Source organism: Tiliqua scincoides, chromosome 2 (assembly GCF_035046505.1).
Source record: "Tiliqua scincoides isolate rTilSci1 chromosome 2, rTilSci1.hap2, whole genome shotgun sequence".
Classification (NCBI taxonomy): Eukaryota; Metazoa; Chordata; class Lepidosauria; order Squamata; family Scincidae; genus Tiliqua; species Tiliqua scincoides.
In genome coordinates this window covers 132,145,767-132,167,792 of record NC_089822.1, presented here as the reverse complement: position 1 = coordinate 132,167,792, position 22,026 = coordinate 132,145,767, and the positions used below count along the sequence as shown (strand labels likewise).

The window sequence follows — 22,026 nt, the reverse complement described above, 5'->3', positions numbered from 1 at the left end:
AAGCTATTTTTTACTTCCCCCCCCCAATAAAGGTCACCCAAAGCAACTTAAGAATACAATATGTTCATAAGCTCTGCCCGTAAGCAGTGAAGAAGCACAGATCTTGGGGCTGGGCCTGTAGAGAGGATGGCCTGGCATCTCAGTGGAAAAGCAACTGCTTTGCTTTCAGGTGGTACCAGGTTTAAGCCCTGGCAGTGTCACAGTTAAGCCCCACCTCCTTGGCACAAGGTAGGGCTAAGAAAGGAAGCATCTTAAGCCCTGGACAGCCACTGCCTGTCAGCCTTGACCATGCCAAATTTAACTGGACTAATGATTCAAGACATCTTGATTCAGGACATCTGCAAGAGGGATCTGAAGGCCTTAGGAGTGGACCTCAACAGGTGGGAAACCCTGGCCTCTGAGTGGCCCGCTTGGAGGCAGGCTGTGCAGCATGGCCTTTCCCAGTCTGAAGAGACACTTGGCCAACAGTCTGAGGCTAAGAAGCAAAGAAGGAAGGCCCATAGCCAGGGAGACAGACCAGGGGCAGACTGCACTTGCTCCCGGTGTGGAAGGGATTGTCACTCCTGAATTGGCCTTTTCAGCCACACTAGACGCTGTGCCAGAACCACCTTTCAGAGTGCGATACCATAGTCTTTCGAGACTGAAGGTTGCCAACAACAATGATTCAACATCCTGTATCAGGTAACATCCTATATTCAAGGTGGTTTTGGGTAAGGACAGTCAATTCTAATGATAGCTGCAGAAGCAGCACGTTTTTACTCTAGGCAAATAGCCTAGGGTTAAGAAATCTACTGTTCATGTTCCAGGGGTAAGAGAGAGCTGTTCAGTATAACTTTGAAAACAGAAGTAGACAGAACTGAAAGTAAATGACCTCAGGGGCCACTCATGATTAACCTTATCATTGAAACACTGTTGTATTTCATGCCAATGACAGAGGGGGGAAAACGCAGTGTGCATAGGGGTGAAATCTCTTATATGTTGCTTTGAAGTAAGATTGTGAAGAACCGTCATCCACAATTAAAGTGATGTGTTGTTTTTTTTAAGAATTAAAAAAAGGCTTAGCTGGATGTGTTAATCATTTTTGGTTTAGGTGTGGAGGCTGTGGTGGGAAAATTAATTTGTCAGTGTATATAGTTTTTGCGCTATGAAAGCCTGCAAGCCAAGCAATTTCTGTGTCTTGCCTCACATCAAAGAAGCACTTAAGGACATTGAAAAGGATTTTGTTGCTGCCAGATACAACCCAGCCCAGTAACGATCTTATTCTTAATTAATTACCTAATTCCAGTCAAGCCCAAGCCCATCACCTCAGATAGATGTATATATAAAGGGGGAGACCTAATTTCTAGCTCAGAGAGGGGTCTGGTGTCCTTCTCTCTCTCTCTCTTGCTCTCTTTCTCCATTTCCTTCTTTGCTTACTTTCTTCAGTATTCTTTGAATCAGGCACAATGAGCAGACAATTCAGTTCGAGGTCTGGGGGTGGGATCAGGGCTTCCAGTGGCTATACTTCATCCACTGTTGTCCTTCCTGCTGTGACAAAAGGTTTCAGTTCAATGTCTTTGTCCCGAGGTGGGAGGGGAAGCTTAGGGGTAGGGGTAGGGGGTGGCTTCGGTAGTAGAAGCCTCTACAACTTTGGGGGCACCAAGCGCATCTCCATGAGTGTTGGTAGTGGCGGAGGTGGAGGCTTCTGGAGTGGTGGAGCTGGAGGAGCTGGTGGATTTGGTGGGGGCAGTTTTGGTGTAGGTGGGTATGGTGGTGGGGGAATGGCAGGATATGGTGTTGGAGGTTATGGTGGTGCTTTAGGAATGGGAAGCTACTTTGGTGGCGGAAGAATGGGCCCCATGGTCCCACCTGGGGGCATCCAGCAAGTGACTGTCAACTCCAACCTCTTGTCACCACTCAACCTTGAGATTGACCCAGAGATCCAAAAAGTCCGTGTTCAAGAAAGAGAGCAGATTAAGACCCTCAACAACAAATTTGCATCATTCATTGATAAGGTGAGCCAGTTACTTCTATGACTCTTTGCAAGGTTTCTCCAAGAGCTGTTGAGGTTTGGGAAAAAGGAATGAAATTAACAGGTCATTGAAACACCTTATAAATAAGCTTTTACTTTCCAACTCTATAATTCCCTCCCCAAATAATCCCTAGAACTCTATTTTGTGAGACATCTGTGGCTTCTGTCCTTCTTTTAGGACTACAGTTCCCAGGGTTCCATAGGAAAAGGGAATGACTATGAAACATGTTAAACTACATGGTGAAGTCTTACCTGGTTTTCGTTTACTGCTGTTGTCGCCTTAATGCATTGTCTAGTGAAGTTGTGTCCTACTCATAAAAGTTATGGACATAGACAGTGAGTGGTAAATCTGTGGTGTGTGTGCCAGCAGTGGCATGATCAGCAGGAGTTGGCAAGATTTTTGGATGATAGCGGGGGGGGGGGGCCTGTAAGCACAGCTATGTCAGAGAGCCAGGCCTTCACTCCTGCTTGCCTCTGTTTTGCTGTGTTGCTGCTTACTTCCCCAGCTCAGTTGGCTAGAGGCAGAACTTACTCCAGGTGCCAGGGGGATTGGTGACAGTGAATATGTGCTGTGGTGCTCTCTAGATTGGCACTGTGTAATGACTTTGGTCATGATTTCTGGCTAGGGTTGCCACTGTAGCTCTGCCTAACAGGAGTTTGATGCAAGATTTTATTGCAATGCTGTGAAAAGCTTCACCTGCTAATTTTGGCACATTAAGGGCGCAATCCCAACCAACTTTCTAGCACTGGCATAGCGGTGCCAGTGGGGCATGTACTGCATCCTGCAGTTGGGTGGGCAGTCACGGAGGCCTCCTCAAGGTAAGGCAATGTTTGTTCCCTTACCTCAGAGTTGCATTGCCCTTACCTTGGTGCTATAAAGTTGATGAGGATTGCACCCTAAGTTACTTATAGAGTCACATAAACAGACCCACTTATTTTTCTATGACCGACTGTCAGTCATACATGTTCAGAGCTTCTTGCAGCATCAGTTTTACAGAACCACTGTAGGTTACCATAAAAACAGCACAGATTAATACCTTGTAAGAACAGAATTTCAAAGATTCTGAAGACAAAACCACTCAATGAAAATCTTGTTACCCAAACTGTAGGTTTCTCAAAAGTTCCTTTGGTCATTGTGTCCCCAAAGACTAATTCTCGTGTATGTCGATTTCTGCATTTGTTGATTGAAGGGGGATTCTGTTTGCAGAAAGTTAGCTTATTGGCTCATTTCAGTGGCATTATGCTACTGGGAGTAGAGACCAGGTATAGGTCTATTGATCCAAGTGGTTCTTTGCAACAGAATCTGGTTCCATGGTACACTATATGCAGTGTGTCTGTTGCTGGATTTCAGGTGCGGTTTCTGGAGCAGCAGAATAAGGTTCTGGAGACTAAATGGAGCCTACTGCAGCAACATGGCGGCACAACCACAAAGGCCAGCCTTGAGCCCCTCTTTGAAGCTTACATCAATAACCTCAGGAAACAGCAGGATGCCCTGCATGGGGATCGTGCAAGGCTAGATGGAGAGCTGAGAAATGTACAGGATCTTGTAGAGGACTACAGAAAAAAGTAAGTGAAGCTGGGGAAGGAACTACTCAAGGACTACAAATACCCAGATCAATGTGTGCTTCAGAATGAGGTGGCAGGGTCTTGACGGGTTGCATGGTCTGTACCACTTCAGGCTAAAGGGAGGGGATGCATTTTTAAAAAGGCAGTTAAAAAAATTCCTTTAAGTAGAAAATGAACATATCAGGTAATGGCTGGGCTAGTGCATTTTTTCCTATTGTGCTCATTTTTTTGCTTGCAAGGAATTTTAATTTACTTGGGACTTAGTATTCAAACGTGCAGTATCCCACCTGCCAGCAGAAGTGGCAAGTCCATTCTATCGACTAACGACTCTACCGCTTCATTTGCATTCTGATGCATTTGTAGATCCAGCACCGTAAAGGAGCCAGAGGTGCAACCCGAGAGCATGATGCTACTGTGGGCGTTTTGGCATGAATCCGAGCTTGTGGCTTAGACTGGAGACATTTTCATTACTTATTAAAGTAAATGCAGGCAATTAAGACAAGTATTTACAGGATCATAAGGCACCTTCTTGGCTCGTAAAGATGAGCCATAAAATTTCAGAGCAGCAATTAACAGTATATATAACATTAGCTGCTCCCCCTGTTTAAAAGCATGGCTGAGATTGGAGGAAAGACCTTTAGGAGCACTGCTGCCATTAAGGACAATAGGATTTAAGTGTGGGGTGGCATGTCATATTAATGTTATAGGATAACTTGGGTGATTTGAATAACATCTGCAGCAAGATTGCATGCATCCTTTCTCATATGAATCCTCTCTCCCCATGCCATGCACATATTCTGCCTTCATGTCTTCCTGCCTACCAAAAGTGATCTAGTCTATGTGTAGCTTCTGATTTCAGCTCATCTCAGATTATTAGCAGAATGCAAGCAATCATTTCAAATTAAGTTAGGAGGGGTTGGCATGCACTTGGCATCTCTCTGTTGGGTGGCCCAAGGCAGTGCCTAAAATTTCATGTTACCTAAAATTGGTAACAATTTTCCAGAGGTGGCAATGAGCAGTCAAAGGCTGTGGTAAGAACACAGGAGTCTGACTGGATCAAATAAAGGAGACCGTTAAGTCCAGCATCCAGATGCCTCTTCGTAACCCGGACATTGGGCAAGAAGGCAGCAATCTCTCCCAGCTACTACTATTCAGCAGCATACTGCCTGTGAGCTGGAGGCCCTATATGTGGGCTTCATGCCTAATAGAAAGTTTCTATTAAAATGTTACATGCTGAATTACATATATGAATGATTTGCACATGCACAATAAATGTGATTTTATAGGCATAGGAGAACAATAGAACTCTCCTCCAACCCTATACATAGAGGAGTTGCTTCAATTCATTCAAGCAGGACTGAAGCCAGCCTGAGAAGGACCTGTTTTTGTTGACTTTCGCTTTGATCAGGGGTGCCCAAACACCAGCCTGGGGGCCATTTGCCTCTTGGGGGCTATTTTGGATCAGGGACTCCCAATCCAGCCTGTGGGGAGCCCCCAGTCTCTAATGAGCCTCTTGCCCTCCAGAGACTTGCTGGAACCCGCAGTGGCCCGATGCAACTGCTCTTAGCGTGAAGGCGACTATTTGACCTTTTGTGTGAGATGCAGGCCAAGGGCTCCCTCCACCGCTTGCTGTTTCACGTCTGTGATACAGCAGTGGCAGTGAGGAAAGGCTGACCTTGCTTTGTGCAAGGCCTTTTATAGGCCTTGAGCTATTGCAAGACCTTCATTCATTCATATAAGTTCCATCTCTAATATATTCATTTTTGTAAATTTATTCAAATTTGAAATGTACCTTCTTTTTTTTCCCCAGTCCCTGACAGAGTGTCAGAGAGATGATGTGGCCCTCCTGGCAAAAAGTTTGGACACCCTTGGCTTTGATCATAAACAGACAATATGGAAATCAGTCCCAGTGGCTTCACTGAAACTTACACCTTTGTGATGCATTTAGGAATGGGGGATAAGGACTTATAATATGTAGCCTCCTGAATGGCATGCCCTGTCCACTCATCACTGAGACTGAACATACAGTTGATATTATTACTAACAGCACAGGAGGGAACTTGAAATGAAAGTACAGTTTTGTGCCATTCTCTCTTGGCTCAGTCTGGCTTGGTCTTTGAATAAAAAAGCTAAAATCCAATCTCTCTTCCCCCTACTAGATATGAAGATGAGATCAATAAGCGCACAGCTGCAGAAAATGATTTTGTTAGCATAAAGAAGGTAAGCATTTTAATTGTTCTTTTCATTTTAAGCTAGCACAGCTTGAGCATGAAATAGCACACCTCTACTCAGATTACAGTTTCAAAGGATCACACCCCCTTGGCTTCTGTTGTCAGAGGGTGTTGAAGGCATGTGATTGTGTCCTCCGTATTGTACTTATGTTCTGTATCGTTAAATGCTCGAGAGGAATGTGTGTGTTTAGTTAGTTTAGTCCTAGACAGAAGATTACAAAATCAGCCCAGGGAACAGAACCCAAAAGTTGTGATCCAAAATTAAAAGTCTTTGGAGAAACAGTAAGCTAAGAACACTACTTTGGAGCAATGTAACTTTGAACTGGAGCTGTGTCAGATCTGGAAGGAAGGGTCAGGGGTTTCTTGTTTCAGATGGGCTGACCCAGAACACAAGAGCTACTGCTCGGAACAAAGCAAGTTGCCTCTGAGAAGACAAAAAGTTGATCTGAGAACTGACTTACAATAGTGTAGCAATAGTTTAGAATCTCTAGTAAATATTTCATGGTTCATCTATCTTGGTTTCTGAGTTTGGAGATTTTTCACTAAACTCAGGTGATTGTGACTAGATCGTAAGCAAGAGGTTGATTTAGTAAGAGGGCAGCTGCATAAAGAACTTCAATTTCAAGACAACAAGGAAGTCCACAGAACAGGAGAAGTGAGAAAGAGGCTGTTCTTGTTCATGTGTCCTCCCACTTACGGTACTGGTTCCTTACGGACAGAAACAAAGGGTATATTAGAAAGGGAAATGGGATCCAAATTCCAATTAGTTTGATTGTTCCTTAGATAATTTGACAGTTGGCCCTTTCATATGTGGAGTGCTAAAGGCCAACTCTCTTTATAATAATCACACGTCTATATTGGCTACTGCTGCCAAATGGCAATCAGAGAAGATGGTCTACATTTTATACCTGTGTAAAGATGATCTTATACAATATCTTTCTCTTCCATTTATGTAACCTGCTTTTTGAATTTAGTTCCAAAGCAGGTGATGCAACACAGAAATACAAACCAAATTAAGAACAATGCAAAATATCTTTAGGCCTTAACGTAGTGGCTAAGAGTTGTGAACCAGGAATCTCTTGGCTCACATCTTGTTTCTGGCAGGTCCTCATGGACAAGCTATTATCTCACAGCCTCCACCCTGGCCCACACTTGCAATCTGACAATACAGACCTACTTTACAGGGTTATTGTAAAAATTGCAAAGATAATGCATGTGAAGGACTGTACACTCACCGTCTCCATAGCGGCATGATAGCTGTTTAGGACCCCTCATACTCGGAGGAGGTGTATATCTGAATACCAGTTATTGGCAATAACCAACTAGGGAAGTCCATTGCCTTTTTGTCCTGCCTCTGAGCTTGCAGAGACATAAGGCCTTCATCTGTCCAGCAAGATTGTTGCTCTCAATATTTAATGGAATGGGAACTTGTTTCATTCTTCCAGGATGTTGATGGTTCCTTCATGAACAAAGTAGAGCTTCAAGCAAAGGGAGACAGCTTGAGAGATGAGCTCGGCTTCCTGAAAGCCCTCTTTGATGCAGTAAGTGCTTCACTTTCTTGATCCATAGTAATGGAGTAAGAGAAATCATAGACTTGAATCTGCGTGACAGTAATTTTTGGCCCTCGTGTTGCTTTCCACGGATGGGGATGACTTGCATAAGTATGCATAAGCAACAACCTGAATTGCGTGTATATTTACATAGTAGTCCCCCTATATCTGCAGGTGAAATGTTCCAAGACCTGTCGTGGATGCCTGAAACAGCAGATAGTAGTGAACCCTCTGTATAAGTCATTTTTCATTTACATACATACCTATGCACAGTCGCTTGGAGGCAGGCTGTGCAGCATGGCCTTTCCCAGTTTGAAGAGACACTTTGCCAACAGTCTGAGGCAAAGAGGCAAAGAAGGAAGGCCCATAGCCAGGGAGACAGACCAGGGACAGACTGCACTTGCTCCCGGTGTGGAAGGGATTGTCACTCCCGGATTGGCCTTTTCAGCCACACTAGACGCTGTGCCAGAACCACCTTTCAGAGCGCGATACCATAGTCTTTCGAGACTGAAGGTTGCCAATACAAATACATACCTATGATACTCACAACACCACTGTGATAACATGGGAATGAATGTGGACAGTGAGAACACTAGAGGCTAACTGGACATGAGTAAATTGGGCCGGCATGTGTATGGAGGACAGAGATTAGTAATGAGTGGGAAGGTTTCACCATGTTATTCAAAAAGGTGCAGATTTGAAACTAATGAAATTTATTTCTGGAATCTTCCATTTAATATATTTGGGCCGCGGTAAACCTTGGATAACAGAAACCATGGAAGCCAAATCCATGGATATGGGGTTTCTACTGTGTGTGTGTAAATAAGAGGATCTTGGTTCTTCATTCAGGAATTGACACAGATCCAAGGACAGATTAGTGACACCAATGTCATCTTACAAATGGACAACAACAGAGATCTTGACCTTAACAGCATCATTGCTGAAGTGAAAGCGCAGTATGAAGACATTGCTAACAGGAGCAGGACTGAGGCAGAAGCTTGGTACCAGACCAGGGTAAGAAACCATGATATTTTCCTATTTCTTCCTGAGAAGCAAAAGGCTGCAGTTCATGCCTAGGGCCTATTTTCTTTTCCACCAATAGGAGATCCTAATTAGACTCATTCAAGTCAAACTTAGCTTCTTATTCTATAAAGGGAATTCTATGAGACCACTGAAACTTCACCTAGAAGCTTGTCGCTTGAGGGATTTTGCAACATTCCTCCTGCCTTCAAATCTCTTTTGTTGTTGAGGTCTTTCCCAGTATTGCTCCCATAAATCCTTTAACTGAATCAAACATAGGATCTTCACAGGTATGCAGTAAATACCACAGCACAGATCGCCTAATAACTGGTTGCAAGAAGCATCATGCCTGGGGTGGCTAAGGAGAATTGGAGGATTCCTGGACTTCAATTCTCCAGAGGTCCCAGGGATGTAATTGGAGGCAGGGCCATATTCCCTTCCTGGTCATATTAAGCAGGAACACTACTCCACCAGACTCAACAAGTGGGAACAAACCATTGTGGGTCCCCACTTCTCACTAGCAGAACTAAAATAAAAGAGGAAATTATTCACAAAGAGACAGGGGTTGGGGCTGATTGTGAAGTGGCAACTAGAGGGTAGGAAGGGTTGGAGCCCACAAGCCCTGGTTCCTTGGTTCTCAACAGGGTTCCCACTAAGAATGAAATCATCAGATTACAATTTCTAGGAGATGACAATTCATTTATGTTGAACTTCTTGTGAAAAGTAGACTGCAGCCTCTTTGGTTCAAACCAAAGTTTTTTGAAACAAAATGTTTCCTTTTAATTGGAATATTTACCCAAACCGGATCCTAGCGTTGATAAGGTTACATGTTTGCCAGGGCTCCAAGATGAGCAAAGGGACCCCCCTGTTCCAGCAGCTCCAGACCCACTTTGAATGCGATGCCAAAGAAGTTCAAAGGCTGCAAGTGAAAATAGTCATTCCCCCTGCAATGACTTTCAGGTTAGAGGCCCACAGAGAGTGCCTTGCCCAAATGACCCCCCCAAAGCCAGAGCTGGAACCATTTGCAATCGCAAATTAACTAAAGGATGTTTTTCTGCATTGTAGGAACTGCATTCCAGGAACTACAGGAAACCCTAGAGTCGTATACGGCTGTGCAGAGAAATCTGTGCAAGGGAAACCTTTAATCTTTACCTTTTAGTTCCAGGAACTTCAAAACACAGCCTCTACTCACGGCGATGACCTGAAAAACACCAGAAACGAGATTGCAGAGCTGAATCGCCTCATCCATAGACTGAAAGCGGATATTGATAATGTGAAAAAACAGGTAGGGAGCACTGTTATGCAGCCGTGTCCACAGTTAGGGGTGTGTGTGTACGTACATGTGTATTTCGTGTATTTTGCCCCTTTTTAGAGGCTCACACTGGGAGGGGCCATCGCTCTACATTAGAGTATATGGCTTGTCTGCACAAAATTGCAGGTTCAAACCCTGTCATTTCTAGGTGCTCAGGCAGCGAGGAGGAGGAGTCGTCAGAGCAGACAACATTGGGCTCAACAACTCAGTATTAAGCCAGCACCATCAATTATACAGCTGTTGAATTCATTAGGACTCAACATCTCCAGTGCCTTCAGCTTTTCCTTAGGGTTGTCTTCTCTTTGCAGATCTCCTTTGAATTTTTATCTTTATTTTTCTTGCATGCTTTCATCATTAAAATGTTTATGGCAACACTGAATAGAACTGAAATGAAAGCCTGAGAAATTTCAAAATCTGTAGACATTATATATTTCCAATTTCCAGTGCTTCCAACTTGTTAAGTTAGAGGGCTATTGTCAGCAACGTGATTTAGACCTAACTCTCTTTAGAGAATGTTCCTCCTACATGCTCCCTTTTACAGGTAGTCCCCAACTGAAAGACATCTGACTTAACAGATGTTCCAATTTAAGGATAGTTGCATCATTCTTTCATACAGGCATAGCCCGTCTGGTCCAGCATTTTTTGCACAGGCGCAATATGGCTGGCTTGAGAGAGGGAGAGAGACGCTGCATTTTGAAGATGCAGAAGTAGTGGCTAAAGGAGAACCACTATAATACTTAATGGAACTATACTCATATTCCTCTCCAATAAATACAAATGCAAATTGTATAAATGCAACTAATGCAAATATAGCCCCTGCCCCATCTCAGCTGCTCTAAGGCCCATTTTGTACATTATGTTGGAAAAGAAGCAGTTACCAGAGAATGCACATTCCCTAGGGAATGAAGTACTGTCTGTTTCACCATTTCGCAAACTGTGGGTTGGGACCCACTAAGTGGGTCGTGAGTCAATTTCAAGTGAGTCCCTATTCATTTCAATATTTTATTTTAATTTATTAGACTTGATGCCAACATGGTATGTGACTGCATTTGGGGAGATCTGTACTGTTAACAGGCTACAATGTATATGCTTTTAACAATGATAGTCAACGGGGCTGACTCCTGGTAAATGTGGACAGGATTGCAACCTAGGATTGTTAAAAATTTCTGGCTTGATGATGTCACTTCCAGCCATGGCATCACTTCCAGGTTACTGACATCACTTCCAGTGGGTCCCAACAGATTGCCATTCTAAAAAGTGGGTCCTGGGCTAAAATGTTTGAGAATCACTGATCTATTTTATAGATAATTTATAGAAATATTTCTATACTATTTTTATCCCCTACAGAAAATGGTTCACTATTTTGTTTTCATCACAGAAATAAGGTTTCAACTTGCGTACTTTTCAACTTGCGCACAGACCTCCAGAAGCTAACTTGTATTTAACTAGGGGGCTACCTGTAACCTCAAGTGACCCCTCTTCTTTTTTGACAGCTCCATGCACTGGGTTCCAAGAGCAGAAATGAGAGGAGAGATAATATTGGTTTAGCCAAAACAGCAACAACCTACACTGGTTCTTGCTTAGTGGATGCTTGAGCCATCTTTATGTATGACAAAGAAATGATGCATGTTCTGTAAAATATGCACCCATGAGACTAGTCAACCTACTACTACTCAATTTGTCTTTTCTAAATCCACAGATTGCCAATCTCCAAACGGCCGTTGCCGATGCTGAACAACGAGGGGAGATGGCCTTGAAAGATGCCCGAGTGAAACTTGCTGAACTGCAACATGCCATGCAAACTGCCAAGGACGACCTGGCACGTATGCTGCGGGATTATCAGGAGCTGATGAATATCAAATTGGCCCTGGATGTCGAGATTGCAACATACAGGACTCTGCTGGAAGGTGAAGAATGCAGGTGGGTGCCTCCTTTGTGCATCTTGTAATCTAAGAAAGAAACTTTAGTGAATATTATATGTATGGGGAGGGAAAGGGTGCCCTCTTTCCCTCACTTCGGATCCGTTCATAAGCAAATAGGGAGGAACTTGCCACATTTGCTAAATGTGCATTTTTACTATTGTATTTTCCTAACCAAATGCATACATGGCAAACATTTTTCAACCTTATAGAAGCGTTATGCATTTCCGTTATACACTGTAAAACATTCAGCAAGAGTTTTGCTAGGTTACTTCCTTTCAGTATGTGAAATGCAACCCACCTACCCACTGGTCTTGGCTGTTGTCTGAGCTCCCTGATCTATAATGTCTTAGGCCTCAATCCTATAATACTTTCCTGGGAGTAAGCCCCACTAAACACAATGGGATGTGCTTCTGAGTAGACATATCAAGGATTGTGCTTGCCTATTCTCTTCCGCTGGTGTCCAAAGTTGGTGGGAGGTTTTCTCTTAGCCTTCCTATCCCATTGGCTTCTCTTTCTATCAGATGCTTTCTCTGTCTCTTTTCCTTTCCCTACTTTCCCTTGGGTCCTTAGCATAATGTTTACCTTCAGCCACTCTACCTTTGGATTCCTGCTCTCTAGATCCACCACCCAATGGCACCACTAGAGGCTGCAGACTGCACCAGGTGACACCAAGGGGGGTGTCACCAAAGGAGCGGAGCTAGAAATTTCCTGGCCAAACTGACTGTGAGGCCAGGTAAACTTGGGCTCCACAATGGAAATGACTCCACCCAGGACGCCAGACCTACCCAGTGGATAGGCCTGGGCTTTGTATTGAGAAGCACAGTAGACCTGGGTTCTGGAGATTTCTCAGGCCATCACCACCCTTCCCTGGCCCACACTGGCTGACACTAACCCTAGTGATGCCACTGCCATTTCACTTTTTCTCCCACTGACAATCCTTCCTGTCTAAATCAACCCAAAAGTCAAGGAGGACGGATCTCCAAGACCTTTAATGGTCACTAGGAAATTTTAGAAGGTACAGCTTTTCTCACCCCTGCATCTGCTGAAATGTCCTTTTCTTTATAACCACTAGGGTACAAAAGCCTTGTTCTCCTTTACACTTACTTGGTCACCCTCCTCCTGGCCCTAAAACCTACACGAAGTATTTCGTTGCCATTCTGACATTTTCCTTCCCACACAGAAATGTGCTTTGTCTGTTCCCATTATATAGACTGATCACCCCACCTCCCCCCACCACTACCACAGAACATTCGTGAACACCATGGCATCTCAGCCAATAGGCAGACAGATTCCCACCGGGGAGGGAGGTAACTGTGGCGCAATCCACCCACATGTGGGCAGGAGAATAACTTGGGTGACATCCATTGTGTTTGCTTTTTGACTGCATTTATTCATGTGAGCATTTTTTACACAGATCTGCTATTATGTATATTTGCACAGCTTAGATCTTATGAAGTAGCAATGTCTCACATTTAATGGACACCTGTATTTCTAGAATGACCAGTATCTATGTGCATACTTACAAAATATTGCATGCTGTTTGTACAACAGAAGTCGGACTATATGCATATGGATTTAGAATTTGAGGTTTCCACATATACTTTATTTGCATTCATATTGGTCAAAAGCTTGCAACACAGGGTGGGGTGTAAATGCAAATACATATCACACATATTTTACATACATAGTACTACCTCCATGTTTACTTGCTGATATATATCTAATTGCAATTGTTATATTTATAATCTGACTCCACTAAGGCACATTATATATATATATATATATATATAGAGAGAGAGAGAGAGAGAGAGAGAGAGAGAGGATATTCTGAATTGTGTTCATGTCAATTCTGCTACTGAAAGTTCAGTGGAGCCAAGACCAAAGCGAAGTTCCTAGAAAATATTATTCCTGGTCCCACAGACAATACAGTTTATTGTGGGTTTTTTAAATATTACTTTACATTTTTCGCTTCTCCAGGAGCTCAGGGTGGCATACATGGTTCTCTACCTACTTTTTATCCTTAGAACCACCCTCTCAGGCCAGGTTGAAAGATAACATCTGGCCTCACAACCACCCTCTAGGCTGCAATCCTATACACACTTTCCTGAGAGTAAGCCCCATTGACCACAATGGGACTTACTTCTGAGTAGGCATGACTAGCTGCTAATGTGCTTAATGGCAGGATGGGCAATTGAGACTGGGTCTCCCCAGGCCTCACCCTCCAGTATAGTCACTACTCCTCTACCCACAGTACTGGCTCTCATAACCATTTCACTGATAGACAAAGCACTCTGTATTGGCTCAAAGGTGTCATTGTCTATTACTACTTCGTACATCGTAGGGTCCTGCCTGAAATTAAAATACAGTTTCCCTTTCTCTCCTGGCTCTGTTACTGTTGTGGCTTTGTCCAATTTTATTTAGCTTGCAGCCCAATTCTGTGCATGCTTACTGGGAGTTCAGTGGGGCTTACTCCTAAGTGAGTATGCCTTAGTGGACTGCTATTGTTGTCACAGCTAGGCAATGGCAGAGTGGGCAGCCACTGCACCTTCAGCCAGGCCCTTTCCCAACCCACACGGTGTTTAAAAATTTTCCTGACATTTCATGGAGGAAGAAGATGGGCATGAGAACTGGCAAAGGGTGGGAGAAGCAGTGGATGCAGACCTCCCCCCTCTATACTGTGGCATTTAAAGGACAGCCAGCAGCTCTGGGAGAGGACATTAGCATGAATTAGACCAGCTTTCTGTTACTTTGAAGCACAGAGTGGTTCTACAGTTTATTCTCCCAAGACCAAATATTTGTAGCTGCCATTAACAAAAGTGGTCAATTAATATACGTATGCCTACACAGAAATCTTAACTGCACATTATTATGTTATTTGATTGCATGTGCCGACAATTGCATGAGGTCCATTTCTGTTCCTTTTGTTGAGACTACCTCCAACAGTTTATGAGGTGACAATCCAAGTCAGGCAGGGCAATATTGTTCTATGAGTCAGATTTGTGTTCTAGCCTTCGTCCACGGTAGGTATGGTGGCATTAGCTGGAATTCATATAGTATACCATCCTATATCAGGAACTTATATCAGTTATATAAGAGGGAGTAAAGCTCAGGGCTACACCATGTGTGTGTCTGATGAAGAGACTCCAGGTTTGAAAGAAACACTGGCAATTATTCAAGAGGCACTCTGTGCATGCTCAGGTGTATATTGCTATTTGAGCATGTGTCCCAGGCTGGTATTCAGAACAGATTCAAAGGCTGAGGTCTGTTACACCCTGGAGGAGTTGCTACTTTGCTATCATATTTTCTGCCCAGCAAGGAATGAAAGGAGCTCATAAGGGAGCGCTTAGATGATTGCATGAGGCAGAAATTACCTGGCTTATAGTGCACTCCTATACGTGTCTACTCAGAAATAAGGCCTATGGAATTAAATGGGACTTACTCCTAAGTATAGCTAGGATTGCAGTCTTAATGTGGTAATCAATCAGGCCTTAAAGACAGGTTTCACAACTGGGCCAGGGAGAGAGGGTGCGGCAGTTATGCCACCATTATTACAACACAACCACACCAGTTAGTACAGAACATTCTTGTTTGGGTTCTGGGCTGAACCACATAGTGATAACCATGCTTTCTCAGAAATGAAGTACTGCTTTCACAGGCACACTACATGATTTCTCCACCTCCACGTTTGTGGGAAAGGGTTGCCTGAAGCTGACAACCAACCACAGAAACCTATACTTCTCAACCTGAAGCCAGGATTGCAGAATCCCCCAAGGCAGGAATAATAACTATTACCTCAGCAACCAGGAAAGGATAACTGTGCAAACAGCACCCAGTTTAGCTTGTAGCATCCCTACTCCCTCACAAGTCATCAACCCATGATCACCTCTTGCAATAACTGTTTTTGAACTTGTCACCTGAGGAGAGAGGAAAATTGAGCTCTCTCAGAGTCCCATTCTAAGCTCGGTTCTCTTTTTATAGACAGAAGCAAGTTTCTTTGTTGAAAGGAAGAAAAGAATTTTTCCTTTAGAGAGGGAAATGCCTCAGGAAATCACTCACCAGTCAGCTTTGCCAGAGAACTGAACTTTTATTTCTACACTGCAACCCTAGTTCTGCATGCAGGATACTCTTTAACAGTGCATTATTGTACAGCAGTGATTTTCAACCTTTTTCATCTCACAGCACACTGACAAGGCACTAAAATTGTCAAGGTACATCATCACATTTTGGACAATTGACAAGGCACACTGTGCTGTTGGCAGGGGACTCACATCCCCCAGAAGCACTACTATAAATGGCCCTTCCCAAAATCATAAGAACATAAGAACAGCCCCACTGGATCAGGCCATAGGCCCATCTAGTCCAGCTTCCTGTATCTCACAGCGGCCCACCAAATGCCCCAAGGAGCACACCAAATAACAATAGACCTCATCCTGGTGCCCTCCCTTGCATCTGGCATTCTGACATAACCCATTTCTAAAATCAGGAGGTTGCACATACTAGTAACTAGTAACTAGTAATGGCTTGTAACCCGTAATGGATTTTTCCTCCAGAAACTTGTCCAATCCCCTTTTAAAGGCATCCAGGCCAGACACCATCACCACATCCTGTGGCAGGGAGTTCCACAGACCAACCACACACTGAGTAAAGAAATATTTTCTCTTGTCTGTTCTAACTCTCCCAACACTCCCATTTTAGTGGATGTCACCTGGTTCTGGTGTTATGTGAGAGTGTAAAGAGCATCTCTCCATCCACTCTGTCCATCCCCTGCATAATTTTGTATGTCTCAATCATGTCCCCCCTCAGGTGCCTCTTTTCTAGGCTGAAGAGGCCCAAACACTGTAGCCTTTCCTCACAAGGAAGGTGTCCCAGCACCTGGCAGACACCTGCACATCAATGCACCATGGCACTGCAGCTAGAAATCACCTTTGTAGAGTCACACAGCTGAAATTCATACAGCCAGCCCATACCTTACATAATGGAGTCAAAGTCAAATATATGCACTTAGCCCCTCTTTTTTTTTAAAAAAAAAAAAAAGGCCAGGCACAGCTTAAATAGTGCAGACAACTGCATCTACTATTCCATATATTCTGTTTATGTCCCAGAGCAAGCATGAAACAGGAGAATCAAGCTGCTGCTTCCTCAGGTGGCTGAATGTCTTTCATACTGTGCTTTTAGTATATATTTGTTGGCTTTAAGGGAGCTTCAACTATACACAGTTCTGGCTTTACACACTGTCTTCAGAATATAACCTTACGTAAGATGTAAGCCAACTGCATTCTAAAAACCCACTTTGTTCTATATACCTTAAAAAAAGTCTTGTTGAACAACTATAAAAAACCAGAGCCCCCTCTACCTCAAAAAGCACTCAGCAGCCCAAGCTTTATAGAAGATGGAGATCAACATTATCACCTGCTGATGTCTGCAGAGGAAGCTGCTATTAAAGGCACAGCACAGGGCCTGCTTCAAAAGTCAGACAGCCCTAGAACCATGCAGGCAGCCTGGAAGCTGCTGAGGCACGCTGAGGGGCTCACAGCCCAATCCTATCCACACTTTCCTGGGAGTAAGCCCCATTGACTCTAATGGGACTTACATCTGAGTAGACATGCATAAGATTGGGCTGTCAGTGAGCACCATGGAAAAGTCTTACAGCCCAATCCTATGCATGTCTACTCAGAAGTAAGTCCCAGTAGAGTCAATGGGGCTTACTCCCAGGAAAGTTTGGATAGGTTTGGGCTGTTAGAGGCCTATACCATCAAGGCTTCTCTTGCAGTTCTGATGCAATACCACACAAGATGTGATTTTGTGGTGACCAGATGCCCAGGAGAACAGGGCGGTTGGGTTGTGCTTTTCATTGGCTTGTTGAAGAGGGAATTTGTAGCCAGCACAGCATTTCTCACCTTTGCATGCCAAGGTCCACCTCCCAACAACTCTTCTACACAACTCTTAAAGATACAGGCACCATTACAGCCATCTTATTGGGTTCCCCTACTTCACCGAAAAGGGCAGGCATGGTTTTTAAGTTTGCACCTGGCAGTCCTGTCTGATCCTACATCCTCATTTTGCAGGGCAGTGTCTCCTTGGATTTGGGGTTTTTTAAGTTTAGGGGGGAAAAAAAAGTGAAAAGATGACTGAGACTCGTAAGAAAGTAAACAGAGTAAAGATGTCTCCTCTCCCAACATGGAAAATCATCCGGTGAAACTCAATGGTGGGAAATTTAGGACAGAATGAAATGAAGGACTTTCAGACAGTGTATCTCTGGCAATTGCTACCGTAAGGTATGGTGATGTTTGCTGACTTAGATGGCTTTAAAAGTGAATTTGACAATTCATGAAGGAGAAGACTCTCAGTAGATGCTACTCATGATGCTTCTCTGTCACCTTCAGATGCAAAGGTAGTAAATGCTAGTTGTGCTGGATAATGACAGGAGAGGGATGTGCTTTTAACTCCTGCTTGTGGGACTGTGAGAAACATGATGCTGATCTTGATTGGTCCAATCTAGCAAAGTTCTTCTTAGGATCATGCTGAAATGCTTTCCCCCTTGTTTATGTAGGGGGAAGGAATAATAGTATCTTTGCTCTTGATTTATTGTGGAATGACTGAGTAACCTGTCTGCAATAATTCCTTACTCGCTATCTGTCTGTCATTCTCTCTTGTAGGATGTCTGGTGAACTCACTGCCCCTGTGAGCATATGTAAGTATTTCCAAAATATTACAAAATGAAGAATGTCCATTATATTGTGTCTTTTCCCATACAGTCCCCCACCTATAGAGTCTTTATTACATGCCTGCCTTTGTAAGATCCTGCCAGTGGGGAACCATGTTCCCCCTATAACAATGTACAGAGTTTCTGGCCGAGAGATGGCGATAGGTTGGAGAGTTTTATACTACCCTTGGGCATTATGGGGAGGTTTGTAAAATCATAGTGTTGGGAAGGGGGACAAAGGAGCTGCAATGCATCAGAAGAGGTAAACTTTGACTTAAACTATCCCTGCAAATGTTTTACCTAGATTATGTGGCTTCCTGGTGGGCTGAAGTCAGATAATAACTTCCTTCAGAAAGGTGAAGATAATCTGAAAGATGGTTTTCTGCCTGTGGTGTACTGACCCACCACAACTATTATTATTATGTATTATTAAGAATATTGATATACCACTTTTCAGCCAAAAAAACTTCACGTACAGAAAAAATCAAATAATTAAATGTCTCCCTGTCCCAAAAGGGTTTACAATGTAAAAAGATGCAGAAGAATACCAGCAAACAGCCACTGGAAAAGCCACTGTGATGGGGTAAAGAGACAGTTACTCTTCCCCTGTGCTGAATGTAAGAAGAACACTACCTGAAAAGTGCCTCTTTGCCCAGTTATCTCCAGTAAATTTGTAGGAGTATGTATGGGTGTATTTTTTTTTTTCAGAAACCTGCCTGAGCCCAATTGACTAGAGATGACAGCAGGAACACAAGATATGTGTGTGTGCACATGTGGCTTGTGGCACATGCTTGTGTGCTTGCACCACAAACAGGCAATGATGCTTCTCTCATACCTCTCCGAATTTTCCTTTTAAGCAGTGCCACACTACTCTGTTATAAGCTAGATGTAGGCTGTGGTCCTAGAGGTTCTGAATTTAGCAGGTCCCATTCCCAAGAAATATGCCTTGGGAACAGGCTGTTAAATTCCCATGACTTTCCTTGGCTAGTTCAAGTAAACACTTTTGGATAGCCTTTGCCTCAGAATAATTGTCACTCACTCTCTGGCTCATTCCTTGTAGGCTTTTCCCAGAGCTTCTTTAGATGCTATCTTCCTTCTAGTTTAATTGACTGTGTTATTTAAAACAAGGTGACTAGAAAAAGTCACAGAACCTCATAGTGTGAAGGTTGAAGAGGCACAGGGTGGTGCTTCCTAGTGGTGGAACATTATTTAAGTACATCATAAGCAGGAATGGTTGGCAACCTTCAGTCTCGAAAGACTATGGTATAAGCCTACAGCACCTGGTATTCCCAGGTGGTCTCCCATCCAAGTACTAACCAGGCCTGACCCTGCTTAGCTTCCGAGATCAGACAAGATCAGGCATGTGCAGGGTAAACAAGTCAGAGAAGTGGTTGAACTGTTACAGGATATTGAACTTGGCGAGCTGATCCAGTGGACATTTCTTGTATTCTTAAGTCAAAGAAATAAATGTGGAGTTTTTAGATAATATGCTGGAGGATGGTCTGGAGCACATTGCAGTAACAAGTGTGGCTTTTTTTTTTAAAGCTGTGGTCAGCAACACAACTTCTATTGGCGGAAGCAGTTATGGCATTGGAAGTGGTGGCGGAGGCCGAATGAGCAGCGGTGGTTTTGGTCTGGCTGTTGGCAGCGGCGGCGGCGGCGGAGGCGGAAGCAGCATTGGTCTTGGTATGGGTAGTGGCGGAGGTGGCTCTAGTTTCGGCATGAGCAGTGCGGTGACCGCTGGAGGGAGCAGCATAAGTTCTGGCAGTTCCCGAGGCTTTGGTGGGGGGTTTAGTTCTGGCGGGGGAGGAAGCTCCAGTGTAAAGTATGTCTCGACAACCTCATCATCGAGCAGGAAAGTGGTCAGATAAAAAGGGGAAGACACGTTCAGCCATTTCCAGAAAAGCTCCTATTCCTTCTACTTGCCAGCTGCAACGCCCGCACTCCAAGACAGTCATTCTTCCTATACACCTGAAAAATTATGGTCCCCTGAATGATCTCAACACCAGCTGGGCTGGTCCAGGCTATATGTAGTGGCCCCCAGCCTTTAGCAAGCTGGTTATATCAGATTCTGTGTCAAAGGCCCTCTTTGCAATGAGTATCATTGTTGTGTCTGCTGAGATCCCCAGATTCCATTGAAATGATGACTGGCAGCAAAATTGGCCTCTGATAGGACAGCAGAAAGAGAGCTGCTGTTTTCCCCCCGTATGGCTCTCCTTCATTCGGGGGCTGATTTTCCTCTCAGTTTTAACATCTGTGCAGTGATATGTTTTATGGATGTATGATGAGTCTTAAATCAGTGCAGTGATTGCAAACAGACTACAGTGTGAATGAGTCAGGTTGCTTGTATGGATGGGATTGGTTGCGTTAACGGTGTTCCAATTCTGTTACTGTACTTTGGGTCAGAAGTGCTTGAATTGTGTCTATTTTTTAATACTTTGTGGAAGGAATCCGCAGTGACATTTTGAAACCTAAAAGAAAATCTAGCAAAGCCAGCCAGGAATTTATTTCAAAAATGAGAAAAAAAAGCACAAATAAAGAAAACTGCTTGTTTTACAAGTGCTAAACGTTTCCCTTCTGATCATCTTTGGTGTCCAGAAAAATATAGGTGGACGTAACCTCATAAAATTCATTTTGGTGTATGGATCTGCAAGCCACCTAACTACTTCATCACTTCAGTGCAGGGTACATCATGTTTTCTTGGTTGGTCCCCTCCACAAAGCAGTGAATTTTTATTTGTTTAGATAGAACCACTCACTGATGAAGAACATTTAAACGCATCCACAACTCAGTACACACATGCACCTTGCCTGTCGTGTAAGCACCCACTATTGCTGGTTGTAAATAGAATTGCGATGGCCCTGCCTTTGCTATCCTATTGGTTGTTCTGCATCTCTTTGTGCTTTTTAGTACCAATAAACTGCATTGTGATACTTGTTTCTTATGAGTGGGGTTTTTGTTTTTTTTAATGCAGTCTTTCACTAGAGCTTACACAAAATTCACACAAATCCCAAATTCAGCAAAATGTCTGAATGTGCCTTTCTGGTGTTCGAGCATGTTTCGAAATGCATCTTCAGCACGTTTCCAGTTGTGCGTGAATTTTAAAGCAATAATGTTAACGACTGGCCTAGCAAAGGGAATATTCCTGTCACCTGTGCTTTTTAAGAAGTCCAGCAGCATCCATAATTTTGTTGAAAAACCATTTCCGTTATTCTGATGTGCAGATTGGAATGTGCACAAGCTAATAGAAGGTGGAAGAATTTACTTCAAATGTTCTTTCCCCTGAGGTTTTGTTCTACTCATGGAAGAGTATATGAAGTGATAGTTGTCAAGATACTCGCCTATCATTTGACATGCTTCACTGACGAAATTCCCTTCAAATATAAGAAAATGCTGACCAATGATACCTGGTGTGAGACATTCATTTCCCACAGCCCTGCTATCACCAGAATATTCCACTTATCATGTGCTGGTCAGGCAAGAAAAGGAACACTTATCTGAGACTCTGTCATTAGATTCTTCCTTTCCCCTCACCCAGCAGTCCCCGGATTTCCCACAATTTGGAGCTAAGATGGCTGCTTACTAGTTAACATTTTCTGGTCTGAAACCTCTTACAGGTAGGCTCCTACTTAAGTGCAGGTTAGGTTCCAGGTAAGTTGAAACATACTTAAGTTGAAACATTTTAAATTTATCTATGTCAGGGGTGCCCAA

General features: G+C 43.6%; 1 protein-coding gene and 1 pseudogene across 2 annotated transcripts; one reads left to right on the top strand and one right to left on the bottom strand.

Annotated features, from left to right (window-relative positions):
- Positions 1–1,445: 1,445 nt before the first annotated feature.
- On the top strand, positions 1,446–20,186 carry LOC136640096 (keratin, type II cytoskeletal 5-like). 2 transcript variants are annotated; one of them, XM_066614936.1, is made up of 10 exons: positions 1,446–1,994; positions 3,363–3,577; positions 5,737–5,797; positions 7,254–7,349; positions 8,208–8,372; positions 9,538–9,663; positions 11,390–11,610; positions 18,269–18,303; positions 19,861–19,947; positions 20,062–20,186. In XM_066614936.1, exons 1-10 carry the CDS (start codon positions 1,446–1,448, stop codon positions 20,184–20,186), a joined length of 1,680 nt encoding a protein of 559 aa, XP_066471033.1. The 2 variants fall into 2 exon arrangements, with proteins under 2 accessions (XP_066471033.1, XP_066471032.1); XM_066614935.1 differs by having other exon boundaries at positions 19,861–20,186.
- Positions 19,584–19,702, bottom strand: LOC136642413 (5S ribosomal RNA; annotated as a pseudogene).
- Positions 20,187–22,026: the final 1,840 nt, after the last annotated feature.

Bases quoted from the DNA above. Each gene is read 5' to 3' on its own strand.
- LOC136640096 (XM_066614935.1), top strand. From the start codon at position 1,446: ATGAGCAGACAATTCAGTTCGAGGTCTGGGGGTGGGATCAGGGCTTCC. The intron at 3,578-5,736 runs GTAAGTGAAGCT...TCCCCCTACTAG, and splicing joins GTAGAGGACTACAGAAAAAA to ATATGAAGATGAGATCAATA. The intron at 8,373-9,537 runs GTAAGAAACCAT...TTTACCTTTTAG, and splicing joins AAGCTTGGTACCAGACCAGG to TTCCAGGAACTTCAAAACAC.